The following is a 15699-nucleotide window of genomic DNA, read 5'->3' as shown; positions in this document are numbered from 1 at the left end:
CTTCTCCTACCATCTGCGCCCGTCATCCTCCCGCCGCTCGTGGTTATGTGTCTTCCCGTTGTCAGGAGCGCATAATTGCATTCTTCAGCCTCTCTCTCTCACACACACACACTCTCTCTCTCACTGTTGGGTAGGCGCATTCCTCGCCACCACCACAGGGTCTCACCCACCAAACAACAACAACATCATCATCATCGTCAACAACAACAACAACAACAACACCACCACCACCACCACCAACAACAACACAGACAGCTGACAACATGACCTCAGCAGACTCGATCGCCGCCGCCCTGCCACTCGAAGTTCGCCGGCTCTGGCCTTCCATTTGCATCTAATCCCACCGCCCCGCCTCCACGACCAACCAGGTGGCCCGTCTAATGCTGATCGTCTCGTAACGTTGCGGCGCACTCTGCCTTATGTTCCTGTCCTCGCTGTCCCTGTCAAGTGTTCTGCTGGACGATTCCGGCTCGAAGAATACTCGCAGGCGGGAGGCCCAGCACGCGAAGAAGGACTCCAAGATGTCCGATATCGTGCTTAGAGAAGGCATGGACCGCACGAGCGCGTGCGTTGCGCCGCTCACCATCAAGAAGAAGCCTTCGGCAACGTGGAACAGCGATGGCGCCCAGAGCATGCAGTCCTCGCCCAAAAGCCGACGGACAACCGGCTCCATCACGTCGCAGTTCCAAATGTCACCACCACTAACCCCCCGCGCCAACCTCGAGGCCGAGATAGCCACTGCAGAACCGGAATCATTCCCCAATTACCTGCGCGCATTCTACCACTTCCACCCTTCATCCACAATTTCCTCCGTCGGAGACGAATGTTCTATCACAGTTCCCATCAATCAAGGAGACGTCATCCTGGTCCATTCCATACACCCTAATGGCTGGGCGGACGGTACTCTCCTAATATCAGGCGCCCGTGGCTGGCTTCCCACCAATTACTGCGAGCCTTTTGACCATCCATCAATCCACAATCTTCTAAATGCACTCACTCGCCTTTGGGACCTTGTGAGAAGTGGGGAGAGCGGCAACACGATGGTGTTTGCAAAGCAGGACTACGTCAGGTCAATGATTGCGGGCGTCCGTTTCCTCTTGGTCAGTCCCGAGTGAGGCCGTCTCCTCGGCTGGAGAATCGTTTTGATGGTTGTGGGCTAACTTTACTGCAGGAGAAATCCGACTGCTTGACGCGGGAGAATCAAACTGTCCAAGCACACATCGGCATAAGACGGATGCGGAAAGGTCTATTGAGCGACCTATCATCACTCGTCAAGACAGCGAAGCACTTGCAGCAGGTCGTGTCGCAGAGTGACCCTGCCGAAGAGCCTATCTACGACCTCCTTGACGAGCTCGTTTTGAAAGCATTCAAAGTAGTTACCCGAGCCGTCCGTTTTCTCGACGTATTCGCGCAAGAAATTCAGACCCCGTCACAACTGCTGGCTGATGCCCCAATGGACGAGGCCGAGAGGCCACTCACGCCGCCACATGATGTTTCCGAAAGCAACGTTGAGCAATCACAGTCAGCCGAGGATGGTGCAACTGAGCCACCCGAGAGCGTTACTGCTGTGTCACCCACAGACGCGGCGAGAACGGGCGACGAACCGGCCAGCGCGAGCAATATTAACACTCCTCGCACCAACACCAGCATCACAAATTCTGTGCCAGTGCAGTCTTTGCCAGCGCTGTCTCCCTCGAAATCCACGCCATCAAAGCGCGTCTCGATCTCCCATCGAGCGTCGTACACAAGTCAGGTGAGCGGCCAACGCAGACACAACCTTGCATCGGAACGACTTTCTGCCGCCCAGGACTCATTTCTGGGCTCGATTGGCTCGTTCATTGGGTTACACCTCCAGTCACGCTCCTCAAGCGAGCTCCTCTCCACTACCCAACAGTCTGTCGTTGCGTGTCGCCAGCTTTTGAGCGTCGTCGAAGAGGTATGGGAGCGCGACGCTCGTCGCTCTGAACCCCTTTCCCAAGCAAGGGACGCAATGCATGAGAAGCTGTCTGAGCTCGTGCAAGCGACAAAAGACATGTTTGCGCACACCGAGGCCCACAACGAGGAATGCATGCCTGCGCAAGGCAAGGAAATCGTCATCGCCGCCACCAACTGTGTTCGCGCTGCTGGCGACTGTGTGACGAAGGCCAAAATCGTCATCGAAAGAATTGGCGACTTTGAGTTTGAGCGCACAGGAGCCACCATTTCTGACACCATCTTCGAGAGCCTTGACCTCACCGGCGCTCTCGACGCGACCAACGAGCGCACCTCGCAGGACAACATCACCAAGCCCTTGCCGGCCCCTCCAAAAGCCGCGAGTCGCCCTACTTCACTCGACGAGAAACCCTTGCCCGAGCCTCCCGCTTCCCTCCCTTCTCCATCCGCCAACACGCAGGTCCCAAGCCTTCAAAGTCCCACTGCTTCCTCCTTCCGCTCTTCCAAGGACTCGTTGCCCTCTCTGGCTAAACTCCCCATTCCTCACCTGCCTCCTCTCTCAGGTAGCACTGTGGACGAATCTCCCAGTACTAACAGCGTCAACTCCCGCTTTGCCGGAAACAATGCCGGCTTGGATAGCGTCAACGCCTCAGACTCAACGAGCACGTATCCCAACAGCCTGCGCGGTGATGCGGCCAGCATCATCTCGCACACTTCCACACGGGCGACCACTCCTGACGATGTCCCGTCCAGCCCAAAGGTCAATGGCATGATCAGCAGCTACCCTAGCGTCTCCGAGTTGCGTTCGACGACCAGCGAGGATGCCTACGGAGTTGAGGAACAGCTGATGGAGAAGACATACGTGCATGAGCTCATTTACAAGGACGGGCAGATAGCTGGTGGATCTCTGCCTGCGCTGGTCGAGCAGCTCACTACTCACGAAGCGACCCCGGACGCAATGTTCGTCACTACGTTCTACCTCACCTTTCGACTTTTTACGACGCCGGTTGAGCTTGCGCACTGCTTGATCGAACGTTTCAACTATGTTGGAGAGAGTAGCGGGATCGCTGTCCCTGTTTGGCTGCGCGTCCACAACGTATTCAAGGGTTGGTTGGAGAGCCACTGGCAAGCTGATACTGACGCCGAGGCGCTCGGCCTCATCTTGACGTTCGCAACAGGAAAGCTCAGAACCGCATTGCCCTCAGCTGGAAAGCGCTTGGCAGAGCTGGTGGCGAAGGTTAGCCAAATTCGGCCAGGAACCCCCACCCCTCACTTGACGTCCTCTCTGGGGAAGACGAGCACTTCGGCAACTGTGTACACCGCGGCAGACCCAAATGTACCTAACCCGATCGTTTCCAAGAGTCAAATGAACGCTTTGCGAAATCTTCGCAATGGAGCCTCCATCACCCTGAGCATTCTGGACTTCGACCCGCTGGAGATGGCCAGGCAGTTCACGCTTATCGAGTCCAAGCTGTTTTGCACGATCAAACCTGAAGAGTTGCTTGCATCGGAGTGGACCAAGAAGAATGGAAGAGCTGTCAATGTTCGCGCCATGTCGAAGCTCTCGACCGATCTCGCTAATCTCGTCGCCGACACCATTCTCCAACTCGAGGACCCCAAGAAGCGCGCCGTCATCATCAAGCAGTGGGTGAAGATCGCGACGAAGTGCCTAGAACTCAACAATTACGACTCGCTCATGGCCATCATCTGCTCTTTGAACTCATCGATGGTCATGCGACTGAAGCGGACCTGGGACGTCGTCTCGGCGAAGACCAAAGGCCGCCTCGAAGAACTCCGTGCAATTGTCAATGTTGGCCGCAACTACGCCGTCCTCCGGAAGCGTCTGGAAAACCACGTCGCTCCTTGCATTCCGTTTGTCGGTATCTACCTCACCGACTTGACTTTCGTCGACGTCGGCAACCAGACGACCCGCCAGCTGCCTGGCGATGGGGGTGCCGACTCGGGCATCAGCGTCATCAACTTCGACAAACACATGCGCACCGCAAAGATCATTGGCCAACTGCAGCGCTTCCAAGTTCCATACCCCCTTGCACCTGTCCCAGAGATGCAAGAATGGATGCAGACGCAGATTGAGCGTGTCCGCGATAGCGATCAGAGCAATGTGCAAAGCTACTACCGCCGGTCACTTCTGCTGGAGCCCAGGGAGGCCAAGCAGCCCAGCCCACTTGCGGACAACGAGAGTGTGAGACACTTCAAGGATGGAAGTGGAAGCAGTGCAAGAGAGCGATTCGACTTTTTGAACGCACTCTCAACGTTCAAGTCTTCTTCTGAACACAATACGACTCAGAGGGGCAGTTTGTGATGTCCCGCAACAGCATCGAGACACCCAAGCCCTCTTCCAGCAATCTTGTCCAGATTTCAACAGCATCGCAGTCATCAGTGGCGCAACTCGGTGTTCCTTTTTTTTTTTTTCGGCTGTTTCACTTTCGTTGTCCTTGCCTCCTCATTCTCCACCCCCGGGATCAGGAGGGCTGTATATCAAAGGGGGTTTACGACCTTTTCTTATGTTTCTATGCTGCAGCAGGTGCTTATGATTTGCTTTCCTACTTTCTGTACTTGATACCTCTCCAGCGCTTTCTTGTTTTCTGCCCTTCTACAATACGGACGGTTTTAAAGGTATGGGATCTCTATTTATGCCGGTTACGGGATCTCATGTTGTCTGGGATATATGGAGCGGGGGAGCAATTGGGGAGAAAGGGACGAGACCGGCTCATGGTTTGATTTTTGTGTTTGTCATGATTGGGTGTTCCTTGCCAGCGACTTTCTTTCTCCTTCATATTTCTTACTTTTCGAGGCCTTGGAAAGTGCTCGATCCGCTGGTGAAGGAGCGCCTGTCCTCTTTTTTTTATTTTTTTATTTCTGGCTTCTTCGATTACATTGATGGATCAGAAAAGTCAAAGGCGAAGGCGAAGAAAAGGAGGTGGAGTCCATGGCACCGGCGTTTTTGCTTGATTATTCGGGCGGAAAAGCATACAGCCAGGGACCAGTGCTGGAGGCGCCTGCTGTTTTCCGCCCTTTCCTTGCCGCTATATGTGCGGCACGAATGGCGCACTCACTTCTTGAGCTTGCCGCTAGACCTTAGTAAATACCAAACCGCCGTTCGCGGACGTTGCCGAACGGCAATGGTCTGAGTAAAACAGTTTCTTCATCGAGGCGTGTGATTTCCGAAGTAGTGTTTCTGTAATAGACAGCCCACCGTTGGATTGCAAAACATTACATCACTGAATTCCGCGTCAGTCACTACATCGTTTCTTATGAGATCATCCTCATCAGCAAGTGAGCTGCACCGAAACATTACACTGACTAGAAACAAACAAGGAACTGGGAACAGGCGCTAGTTTTAGCTGTTACGTAGCGGATACTACCGTGTTAGTGTCGTCGAGATCTCAACAGCGATAGACGACCAAGGTTTCGCTTGCATCAAGCAGATCAAGTCGGCAGCATTGAGAATTACAAAGCGTGGGAGACTGGGTGGGCGCACTTTCACGCTCAATGACCGGAGAGGCACAGTCCGGGAGACCGAGAATCGGCAGATGGTAGATCAAGGAGGAGTGTTGTACGCAGAAGCTCGTTCATGCGAGGGCACACGTCGATGGCCCAAGTACGAGGGGCTTTCCGTGTTTGTGCTTGGTGACGCGCACATGCTCTGTCGGGATATACGATACATCATGATGGTTGGTTGGGACCTTGTGTCATGGCGCTCCGCAAGGATTCCGAGCGCGAACAAGGATCCAAGGCTCGGCGATGGCGACAGATTCCTAGTTCTTCCCGCAAGATGGTTCTCGGGAGGCGTGCAGAATGATCGGGACTTAGCACGGAAGACTCCTAGCCCGCCTCCCGGGCCGATGATAGCATGCGCCATAGGCTCAGGCGGTGGCGCTAGTCTCTTGACGCGTTGGGGGTGAGGTAGCAAATCCGACGGCAGCAGGGCGTAATTCCGACAGCCGTGGCTCTCCGCCGTCACACCAAAGCCAATGCGGCGCAGCTTCGTCATGGGCAATCAGCGTGGTGCTGCGATCGACAGTGGCTTTGGTGCAATGTTTGTACATACAAGTGGAATAACCTCGGGTGGTTGCGATCCTTCAAGCCTTCCTTGCTTCGCTGTTGCTAAAGACGACGGGCAGATGTCCAATTGGGTCTTTGCAGCGTGCTACCAAATCACCGGCCCGCCACTCACTAACCGGTGACGGCAACTTTCACACTCGTCGTCGGAGAAGTGGTTGAGGATGCCCTCTTGCTTGCACCTGCAACATCGCCACCACCTCCTCCCGCCCGCTTGGGCCGCGCTTGGGCCGCCGACTTGATGACCCGCATTAGGGTGTTTGAGTATAGCATGGGAAGGATAGTGCATGCGCCTGACGCTAGCGTGCAAAGGCATTGCTCTCGCGATGCGGACAGAGGCGCAGCGCTAAGGGCCGTGGGATCAGACAAGCTCGGAGTGCGGCAGCTTCAATGGGCGCTGCTGTCCACTCCCGTTTGATGGCTTCGTTTGTAGCGGGCCGGTCGTGCATGAGTCAAACAGACTACATGCCTTGGCCATGTACGCGTTCGCATCAGAGCCAGTCTGGCCAATGTAAGATTTGCTGCAGTTTGACGTCACTCCAGCCGCAAAAACTCAAGCGACCTGATAGACAGGCAGGGGAGTAGTAGTATGGTGGTTGGCTTGAACGAGCACGAGCACGAGCACGAACGCGTCGCCAATCTGCGCAGATGCAGCAACCCACATGGACGCTATGCTGCGAACGAGTGGGGATTATCCTTCTAGAAAAACAAAATCACAAAACGCAGGACTCCAGCAGTGTAACTCCGATGCCCATGAACGTGCCCCGGTTCCGATGCACTGCTAAGCCCTATGCAACTCGTACAACCACAGCAGGCTGCAGAAGACGTCGTCTTTTCAGATACTCAACCGTCTATTATCAAAACATTGGCTGCGCCTGGGTGCACCTGTACAGGCACCGCGCAAACCCCATCACTAGGCTGGTCGTCACAGACTACGCCTTCGGCTTCCTCTTGCCAATGTTCCACCCCCAGCCGCGCAGGACCTTGACGACCTTGGGCGTTACCGCAGCCGTGAGCGGCACCCGGAAAAATATGAAGGACTTGTGGATTGCATAGGCGAGGGCGAGCTGGGTCCAAATAGCTGCAACTGCATCAGCCGGAACCACACATGGTCAGTCGAGTGGCAAAGAAGCACATACTGGCCTCTTCTCCCGCATTGGCCTCTTCCGCCGCCGCGACGTCGGCCATGTCGCTGACGGCGCCATCCAGCACATGGCCAGCCTCGGTCTCTACGGCACCTTCCGGCTTCTTCGCCCGATGCACGTCGGGCAAAGCTACGTGTACAAGATTCCAAAAGGCTGTTATCGCGGCGTGTTCCCACCGGCCAATGCGGTCAGTACCCAGCATCCGCACCGCGAGGAAGCAGAAGGGAAAGTCCAGCACCGACAGGCCCAGGTACACACCCAATGCTACCCAGCCGTACTCACGCGACAGCTTGCGCATGCGCTGCGAGAACGACGGGGTGGCCTCGGGGCTCCCGAGGTTCGGCGTTGGATCAAGCTTGGGAGGCTTGGAGGAATTGGTATGGGAGCGGCGGGCGCCGGGGCCGCGGAGGAGGCGGAACAGCGGAGATACGGGCGAGGCGCCGGGGCGGACATGGGCATGCGAGGCGCGCAGCAGGCGGCGCGGCAGGGCGAGCGGCGTGGGCGTGAGCGTGGGCGTGGATGTGGACTGGGCGCGGGCGGCGGGGGTGGTGAGCTGGCGGGCGGGCAGGAGCGACTGGAAGCGCAGGCGCACGGCGGGCGGCGGACCGCGCAAGGGCGCGGCGGCGGCGGCGGCGAGGCGCAGCGGTTTCATGTTGACGGGCATGGAGCAGGCGCAGGCGTGGATGTCGGTGGTTTGGGCGGGTGGTCGGTCCAGGCAGCTGAGGCGGTGGAAAAAGCTCCCGGGCTTGGCGGGCGGCGGCGGGCCGAAAGCACACGGGCGTCGGGGCTGCAGCGAGTCAGCGGCCAAAGTTTATTTGGATGGTGAGGCATCGCAACGTCCGGAGATGAGGGCCCAGCACGCGCAGGCGGCTTCTCTTCCTGCTGGCGGCGGCGTGCATTGCGCGTGCAGCAGCGGCCAAGCCCGCCGCGCGGCGGTGCGTCTGCGTGGGCGGTGGGCGGTGGGCGGGCGCGGGCAGCCAGGGGCCCATGGCGCGGTTAAGGTTTGCCCACGCAAAGGCCTTCTGTCCGGGTGGCTGTCGGTTCTACCCGCGCGCTGCAGCACGAGTGCTGTCGCCGGTCGCCCAAGCACGCGCCGCCGTTGCGCCGTCGGATGCGCGACATCCAACTTCGCTTCACCACCGTCCGCCGCCTCCCCTGCTGCGTCATGAGCGCCCAAGCTTCGGCGCCGTTTGCTCTGTCACTCGGCGTGGGGCTGCCTCGTCCGCAACCAGCGCCGTGTACATAGGCCGCCCGCCGCCCGCCCAGCATGGCGAGCTCCAGCTCCAGCTCTGCCAGCCCCAGCTCCAGCTCCAGCTCCCGCGCTGCCTCCGTCCTCTCCCCTGGCCCGCCCTCGCACCTTCCCGGCCCGTCCTAGTCGCCTCCACACCCGGCCCAGCATGGGCAATGGCGAGATAGCCAACGGCACGGCCGCCATGACGCTACAAAAGGCGCTGGACATCGCGCGCGAGGCCGAGTCCGGCGTCGACCCCAACGTCGCCAACTTCCTGCAACGCGAGCTCGACGGCGTGTGGTCCAAGCTCCGCGCCCAGCCCGACAGCTACATCTTCACGCGCGACGAGTACAGCCTGTTCAACTACTACCACCAGCAGCAGACGGGCAACGAGCTGGCCACCAAGGCCATCCAGCGCTTCTGGAACCACTACCGCATCGCCGACCCGGCCGCCAGAGGCTAGCCCGCGCGCATTGTGACTGCTCTCTTTCTCCGCCAGCGCCTGTCCGCCGGCGCCTGTCGTCCAGCTGCCTCGCCCAGCCTATGGGATCGCCGCCGCCGGCAGCCGTCCCCACCGCACCTGCTGATCGCCCTGCGCGGCTGAGCCGACTGCCCGTCGACATGCACCACCACCGTCCATCGCCAGGGCCTCAATGGCCTCGATCGCGCGCAGCCCGGCCTGCCGCCGCCCTGACCCGCCCGACGCCGCCGCCGCCGCCGTTCGCCGCCGCCGCCCTGGGCCGTCTGGCCTCCGTCTTACTTCTTGCAGCTCTAGCCCTTTGCCTCGACCTGCGCCTGCCAACCGCGGCCGCTGCCGCCGCGCCCCGCCTGCCCGGCGGCGAGCTGGCTGTGCGTGCAGCCAACGCCTCCTCGCAGCTGGTCGTGCTCGAGGCCGACCCGCCGCTGTTGGCGCCGGCCCAGCCCGCCTGCCAGCAGACGTTGATGGTCCATGTCTTTGCCTACAGCTACGGCGATCCCTTTGTTGGTATGCAGCGCTCCTCCGTACAAGCCTTATCAAACTGTCGATTCGCTCTCCCATCCTTGCTGCCATGCGTGTCATTTCTGCTTCCGCCAGCACTGATTGGCGATGTATCTGGGCCTCCGCCCTGGCATTTCCACCCAAGCCGCCCCGGCTGCTGGCTTCCCGGCATGCTCCTTGCCCTTTCTTTCGTCCGCTGCACCGACCGGCATCACAGGCCGCCCCTCGTCCCGACCCGTTAACCGTCGGCAAGTAATGCAGGGCTAACCCGCAATCGTAGGCACGTACGTCCCGCCTGCATGCGACTTTAACCGGGTCACGTTCAACCTGACCGTCACCTCGCGCGGCCGGCAGTTTGACCGACTGGCTCTGATGTACTTCAACGACACCGAGATATTCCGGACCTCGACTGCCGAGCCCACGCCCAACGGCATCGTGTGGACCTACATCAAGGACATGTCGGCCTTGACCCCCCTGTTCCGAGAGCCTCAGAAGATCATCTTCGACCTGGGCAACCTGATCGATGACACGTACACCGGCTCGTTTAACACGACTCTGACCGCCTCATTCTATGCAGACCCTGAGTCGTCGTTCACGCCAGCAGACGTCGTCTTACCTGTTTCAGCCCGCAGATCCTCCACCGATAGCGCTAGCGCCTTCAATCTGCCGGCTGACAATGCAACAAACGCGCTATCTCTCCCCCGGAACGTCGACCGCGCCGTCTTTTCCATCTCGGCCAACGGACAGTCGACCGAGGAGTTCTGGTGGGCCAACGTGCTATCCTCCGATGTCTCAGCCTTCGGCTCCGCAACAACCCTATACGGCTTCTCGCCTTGGCGCGAAGTGCAGCTCTACATTGATGGCGCCTTAGCCGGTGTTGTGTGGCCGTTTCCCGTCATTTTCACTGGTGGTGTCGCTCCCGGCTTTTGGCGCCCAATCGTCGGCATCGACGCCTTCGATCTCAAAGAGGACCAAATTGACATTACCCCATGGCTACCGCTACTTTGCGACGGTCTGGACCATTCCTTTGAAATCCGGGTGACCGGCTTGAACGATACGGGCACCGGGGAGGCTTCCCCGAGCGGAACTGTAGGCAGCTACTGGGTCGTGACTGGCAAGTTGTTCCTATGGCTGGCTAGGGATGCCTCCGCTGTTACGACGGGCACTGCACCCACAGTGATCGTCCCAGCACCCAGCATTGCCGTAAGCTCTGTTACGGGCGGCACGGGTCCCAACGGCACTAATGCAACCCTTGACTACACTGTCGCTGTTTCCCGTCACTTCAGTGTCTACAGCACAGTGGTGACTTCCGCGGGCGCAAGCAATGTGAGCTGGACACAGACGCTTTCTTTCTCCAATGTTGGAAACTTCTCCGATGTTGGAAATGTCCAGATCACCAACCAGAAGACCACTGGTCTTGACCGAGTTGCATCCGGCCTGTCGTCCAGCATATTTGAACGCACCTACTCATACCCCCTCTGGGCCTACACCGGCTATGCCGAGTCTGACTCTAACTTCTCCATCGATGCCGCCCTTGACCGTGGCAAGTATATTACCACTATCGGGGCGTCGGCATTCCCGCTCGGACTCGAAGACTACGGCACCAACGCAACGGGAACTATTCTGGCGGACCGCCAGAACGGGACTGCGACGTACCTCTCCGTCTCCTCGCCGAGCGCGCAGAGTTTTAGCGCAGGGACGACGGAGCAGGACGTTGCCTTCTCGGCGTCCGATGTTCAGGGAGAGGATGAAAAGCTGCTCTACCACAGACACATCATCGCGAGTAACGGGACGCTTGTACAGGATGACGAGGAGTTGTACGGTGGTGATGACAGCGTCACACCCGAAAGTTCTTGGACAAAGCCGGTAGGCGTGCCGCAGGAGGTACTCGTAAATGGCTATGGTGCCAAGAGCATCAAAGACGTGCTCGGAAGGGGACCCCGGGCAGCCTCTCCTTCATCCTCATTGTCGTCTTTAGTGGTGCCAGCGACACGGCTGAAAGGGAGGGACGGAGGAGAGGGGGGTCTTGGGAGCAAGGGTCAAGGGTAGGAGCGGTAGTCTGGGAGACCGAGTTGTAGGGCTCACGTGCATGGGCTGACAGGGATGACATGTTGGCGGGTGTTTGGGAGTGGATGATCAGCGTGCCATCTGGACCATGACATGAGCACCTAGACTGCGTTTCCTATCCTCTCCCTCGATGACGACGAAGCAAGGCGCTGGCCTCGATGAAAGGCTGCAGCGGGGAATCTGAGTAACTAAAAACTAGCTCCAAACTTTCAGCCGTAATATTATGCCCCCATAGATAGCTACACTTCATCAAGTGATTCGTTTTCGACGGCAGTGCCATCGAAGACAGAGTTAGCGGCGAGACCGACCCAATTTCTAGAATGCGCGAATTTGAATGTGCTCTAATGTTCTCTATTCATCATTATACAGCGTTTGTCTATGTCTTCGCTCTCTGGGAAGAGCCCAAACCAATCTCTCCTAAGTAAGCGGCGAGAAGAGTAGTATGGAGGGCAGAGCGGTAAGTGTGTGAACGTCTTGATCTACGCAAAAAAAAAAAAAAGAAGAAGCAAGAAGCATTGCCTTAATCAGAAAAATAGAGCGTAAAGCAAAGAGCCGTCTACGCGTGACCGTTCGTAAGAAAAAGAAAGAAGAAAGGGTAAACTGACTGATAAACATTCCCACCCTGTGATGTTCGAACTCCACCGATGCTCTATATTCTCAAGATGACGAAAAGAAAGGGAAAGCAAGAACTTTTCCTCCGCGATTCCTGCCCAGAAAATCAAAACGCCTTGCTCAAATGCACCAAATACGGACTGGAGAGGAGCATGTCTGCGTCGCCGCTGTCACCGACGAATCGGCCCGGGAGACGAGGCGAAGAATGACGATGGAAGCGGCGAGCGACTTGCAAAGGCCGCCTTTGCACCCAGCGAAAGCCACGCCATACGGTGTGGTGGTTAGATCTTGGCAGCATGCATTTTCCGAAGCTCCCGCTCCTGAGCAAAGGCCCTCCTGCTCATTTCCAGAACCATCTCAAAGCCCTCGCGACCTCTTGCGGCATTTTGCTGGAAGCGCTCAACGGTAAACTGCTCGATACCGTTCTTGACCTTTTGCCAGCCCCCGCACATAGCAACGATCTGAGCGTTCTGCTCGAAGGTTGTTTTGGCGTGGGGGGCGTCAGCGGATGGTTTGTAGACGACGGTCTCGCGCACAGACAACAGGTCAGACCAAGTCATATTGACGCTGGTCATGGTGACCTTCTTGCTCTTGGGATCGACGTAGGAGGTCTCGTAGACGTGCGACACCTCCTGGCCGCCGAGAAACGAGGCCAGCCATTTGGGGGCTGATTGCTTGCAAGTGATGAGACGCTCGGTGCGAAGCTGGAATTGCGATTGTCAGCTCGGGTAATAACAACAAACATGGCGCAGGAGTCAAAGGAACTCACAATGCCGGTGGCAGGGTCAACGTGGCGCGCGAGGGTATCCACGGCGATGACATGCGGCGTCTTCTCGTTCCAGGGACAATACTTCCGCCAGTTGTTGACGGAAACCTCGTCCCAGGAGTAGTTGAAGTCGTGGCTGTTTGAGAATATCTTCATGGCGGCCGCGTTGGGGGTGGCGATGCAGCGGGCGAGACTTGGGCGACAGGTGCAATCAGTGGGAGTCAGCGACGGTGGCAGCGGCGGCGGCGGCGGCGGCGGCGGCGGCGGCGGCGGCGCGACGAGGGCTGGCGGCGGTGCGGGTGAGGCAAGAAAGGGGGGTTGAACACGCGAGGTAGGACTGAGGGAGCGTGGCGCGCAAGAGCGCAGTAGGAACAGAGAGGATGTTGGGGGACAGAGGGTCGCGTGGGGAGGAGCGGCGCGTGTGCGATAAAGGAACCGGCAACAGGAAGAGATGGAGAAAGTCGGAAGCCGAACCGTGCGTTTTTCTCTAGCGTCATGGCGAAGGGGAAGGAGCAGCCGGCTGCTGATTGGCGAGCGCGCCGGCCGAGATCGCGTCGCCAGCCGAGCGGCGAATCACATGCCAGCCATCGCAACCTGCATCTCCCATCATCTCCCAGCACAAACCCTGCCGCTGCTCCGGCCCTGCGCCGGTCTCTCCGCATCCCCGCTTCGCACACGCTTAATTGCCTCTGCTTCGGGCCCGCCCTCACTGCAATGCCGAGCTCGCTCCGCTGAACGCCTCATCCAATGCCTTCTCCTCCGTGCTGAACTCGGGCTCCCTCTCACCGATGCCGGCCAGCCAAGTCCTCAGATCCACAAGCGTCCGGCTTTCTGGGAACCGCTCCCGGATGAAGACATAGGCCAAATCCACGCCGTTTGCCACGCTGCCGCTCGCCCATATATCGCCTGTGTTCCCAGTTCCCGCGCTCTTGTCGAACCTCTGCGTCTTTGCCCACTCCACTTGCGGATGAGCCGCTCGTAGCATCGGCAGCACTGCCAGAGGAGTCGTCGCGACGCGCCCATTAAGCACTCCCGATGCTACCGTTAGAAATATGCCGGCGCTGATGAAAAGTACAGCGGTGCCGCGCGTTACGGCCGAGGAAATTTACGCATCGATGGCACGGCAGCTCACAGCAACCGGCGGCGGGCCCGGGATTATCATAATGTCAAGCGGCGGTGCGTTTGTGAGTGAGTGCTGGACGCGAATCAGCGCGCTTTTTCTGGTAGGCTTTGGACACGCGCTTACGGTCATAGCGATCTTGACGCCGGCCGTCAGCTGTGGTTCGTCCTGTCGCCCCTCATGGATGTAGTAGATGGTGGTTTTGCAGGCGCGTAACAGCGGGCCCCAGAGCTGCCAGATACTCGGAGGTATTCATGCCAAGGGTGTCAACAGACGCAATGTCGGTGAACTGGGCCCCCTTGCCCGCGAGAAGGCCGCCGAGTTGAGAGCTTTCTGGGTCGGCATGGTGTTCTGCGTCTTTTGTGACTTCCTATTGTCGTGATGCGCAATAGCAAGCAAAAGGATGGAATGAGTGTTGCCGAACATACTGGTGGGTTCCGAGGCGGAACCATGCGTTTTTTCAACCATGGTCCTCGAATCCGTTCGTAAGCGCTGGCATTATTTTAGACCGTGCTTCTGCATGCAACAGTGGCACCGTTGGCGGGCCTTGCCGATAGTACCTAACTCTGCCCCACTGTTGCGTTCCGGGGGTGGGGTTGTTGGCGGGTCAATCAAACTTCCTGCTCCGGTTTGTCGCATCCACCCCATATACTTAGTACTGTGTTGTACATGCGCGGAGAGCTGCGCCGCAAATCATGATCGTAGAGAGTTCTAGACTTCTGAAATAGTAATGGCTGGGTTTGTTAACAGCGTCAAACGAAGTAGGCATTGCCCACGAAGCAGTGAGGCTGCCCATTCTGCATAACACCAAACGGGACGGCTCAAGCGGGCGTGCGTGGAGCTCGTTGGGGCCTTCTAAGCCCCAATAGCACTCTTTCAGGCTTTTCGAGCAGAGAGCCTTTTACTGCACGATCCCTGTACTCTGTCTGGATGGCGTGACTCTCAGTCCACAGTTTTTCCGGGTTGGCTTGGCGTTTAGGGTTTGACGGCCTGAGGTTTTAAACTATACGACTTACGTACTGGCGACTGCCGGCATCAGGAAGCCCCTGCGTGTCGAAAGAACAGACTCGAGTATAACACGGTATATACTTGCAGCTGATGAGAAAGTCCCTTTTGATTCAACAAATACCACCGCGGCACCGAGGTTGTTCCCTATAGTCTATATGTGTATATTCAACAAAGCCATGAGATGGATCGCCGATGCCGGAACACCCCATGTTCTGTCAGGCATATCACATGGGATTTGCTGACGAAACATGGGATGAAGACAAACGGAAGAAGCGAATGTAAGGAAATCAGAAAGTAGAACAAGCACGGGCAGACGATCTTCGGCCTCAGTCCGTTTGTTCGCGTCTCAAAAAAAAAATCTTCCGTCTCTCAGGTCCGTGGCTTGGCAGCAATAGGGGCGAAGATGTGGACCGATGTTGTGCAAAAATGAAAGGAAAATGGAAGAAAAAGAACAGTAGAGTTATTCCCGGGTCCGTCGCTAATAGTACTATTGTTTGACTCCAAGCTGCGCCATCGTACAAGGTATTGAGCAAGCAGAGAAAAAGATGCAAGGGAAAGCGCAGAATTTCTCCCTATATAAGACAATAAGTCGAGATAGCGGCTCACTGACTATGTCTAGAGGATGAAAGAAGAGATGAAAGGAACACAAGCACCGCAGATGGCTCCTCCGGCGGCTGTACAAATGCGTCTATATTCCCGATGATCTCCAGGCTGAAAGCCGCGTACGCAGGGGTATAAAAAGCCAAATGCGGATGT

The 15699-nt window shown here is 57.7% G+C and overlaps 6 protein-coding genes across 6 annotated transcripts; 3 read left to right on the top strand and 3 right to left on the bottom strand.

Moving 5' to 3' along the window:
* Nucleotides 1-521: 521 nt before the first annotated feature.
* BKCO1_1900045 (ras guanine-nucleotide exchange protein) lies at nt 522-4255 on the top strand (the record flags this gene model as incomplete). Its single annotated transcript, XM_020272070.1, has 2 exons — nt 522-1100; nt 1172-4255. 2 exons carry the CDS (start codon nt 522-524, stop codon nt 4253-4255), a joined length of 3663 nt encoding a protein of 1220 aa, XP_020131229.1.
* Nucleotides 4256-6947: 2692 nt separating this feature from the next.
* Nucleotides 6948-7812, bottom strand: BKCO1_1900044 (peptide alpha-n-acetyltransferase nat2; the record flags this gene model as incomplete). The annotated part of the gene is made up of 2 exons (XM_020272069.1): nt 6948-7096; nt 7155-7812. The coding sequence occupies 2 exons, from the start codon at nt 7810-7812 to the stop codon at nt 6948-6950; spliced, it is 807 nt and encodes a 268-aa protein (XP_020131230.1).
* A 615-nt stretch (nt 7813-8427) lies between these two features.
* Nucleotides 8428-8854, top strand: BKCO1_1900043 (peptide-n4-(n-acetyl-beta-glucosaminyl)asparagine amidase a; the record flags this gene model as incomplete). The annotated part of the gene is made up of 2 exons (XM_020272068.1): nt 8428-8528; nt 8557-8854. The coding sequence occupies 2 exons, from the start codon at nt 8428-8430 to the stop codon at nt 8852-8854; spliced, it is 399 nt and encodes a 132-aa protein (XP_020131235.1).
* Nucleotides 8855-8934: 80 nt separating this feature from the next.
* BKCO1_1900042 (peptide-n4-(n-acetyl-beta-glucosaminyl)asparagine amidase a) lies at nt 8935-11419 on the top strand (the record flags this gene model as incomplete). The annotated part of the gene is made up of 2 exons (XM_020272067.1): nt 8935-9376; nt 9651-11419. The coding sequence occupies 2 exons, from the start codon at nt 8935-8937 to the stop codon at nt 11417-11419; spliced, it is 2211 nt and encodes a 736-aa protein (XP_020131236.1).
* Nucleotides 11420-12330: 911 nt separating this feature from the next.
* BKCO1_1900041 (mitochondrial protein sorting) lies at nt 12331-12971 on the bottom strand (the record flags this gene model as incomplete). The annotated part of the gene is made up of 2 exons (XM_020272066.1): nt 12331-12753; nt 12819-12971. The coding sequence occupies 2 exons, from the start codon at nt 12969-12971 to the stop codon at nt 12331-12333; spliced, it is 576 nt and encodes a 191-aa protein (XP_020131233.1).
* Nucleotides 12972-13521: 550 nt separating this feature from the next.
* Nucleotides 13522-14067, bottom strand: BKCO1_1900040 (transcriptional regulator; the record flags this gene model as incomplete). Its single annotated transcript, XM_020272065.1, has 3 exons — nt 13522-13876; nt 13925-14010; nt 14062-14067. 3 exons carry the CDS (start codon nt 14065-14067, stop codon nt 13522-13524), a joined length of 447 nt encoding a protein of 148 aa, XP_020131234.1.
* Between the last annotated feature and the right edge of the window lie 1632 nt (nt 14068-15699).

The sequence above is a fragment of the Diplodia corticola genome (assembly GCF_001883845.1).
Source record: "Diplodia corticola strain CBS 112549 chromosome Unknown scaffold19, whole genome shotgun sequence".
Lineage (NCBI taxonomy): Eukaryota > Fungi > Ascomycota > Dothideomycetes > Botryosphaeriales > Botryosphaeriaceae > Diplodia > Diplodia corticola.
Note: the sequence above shows the minus strand (reverse complement) of the source record. Positions and strands in the feature narration are given on the sequence as shown.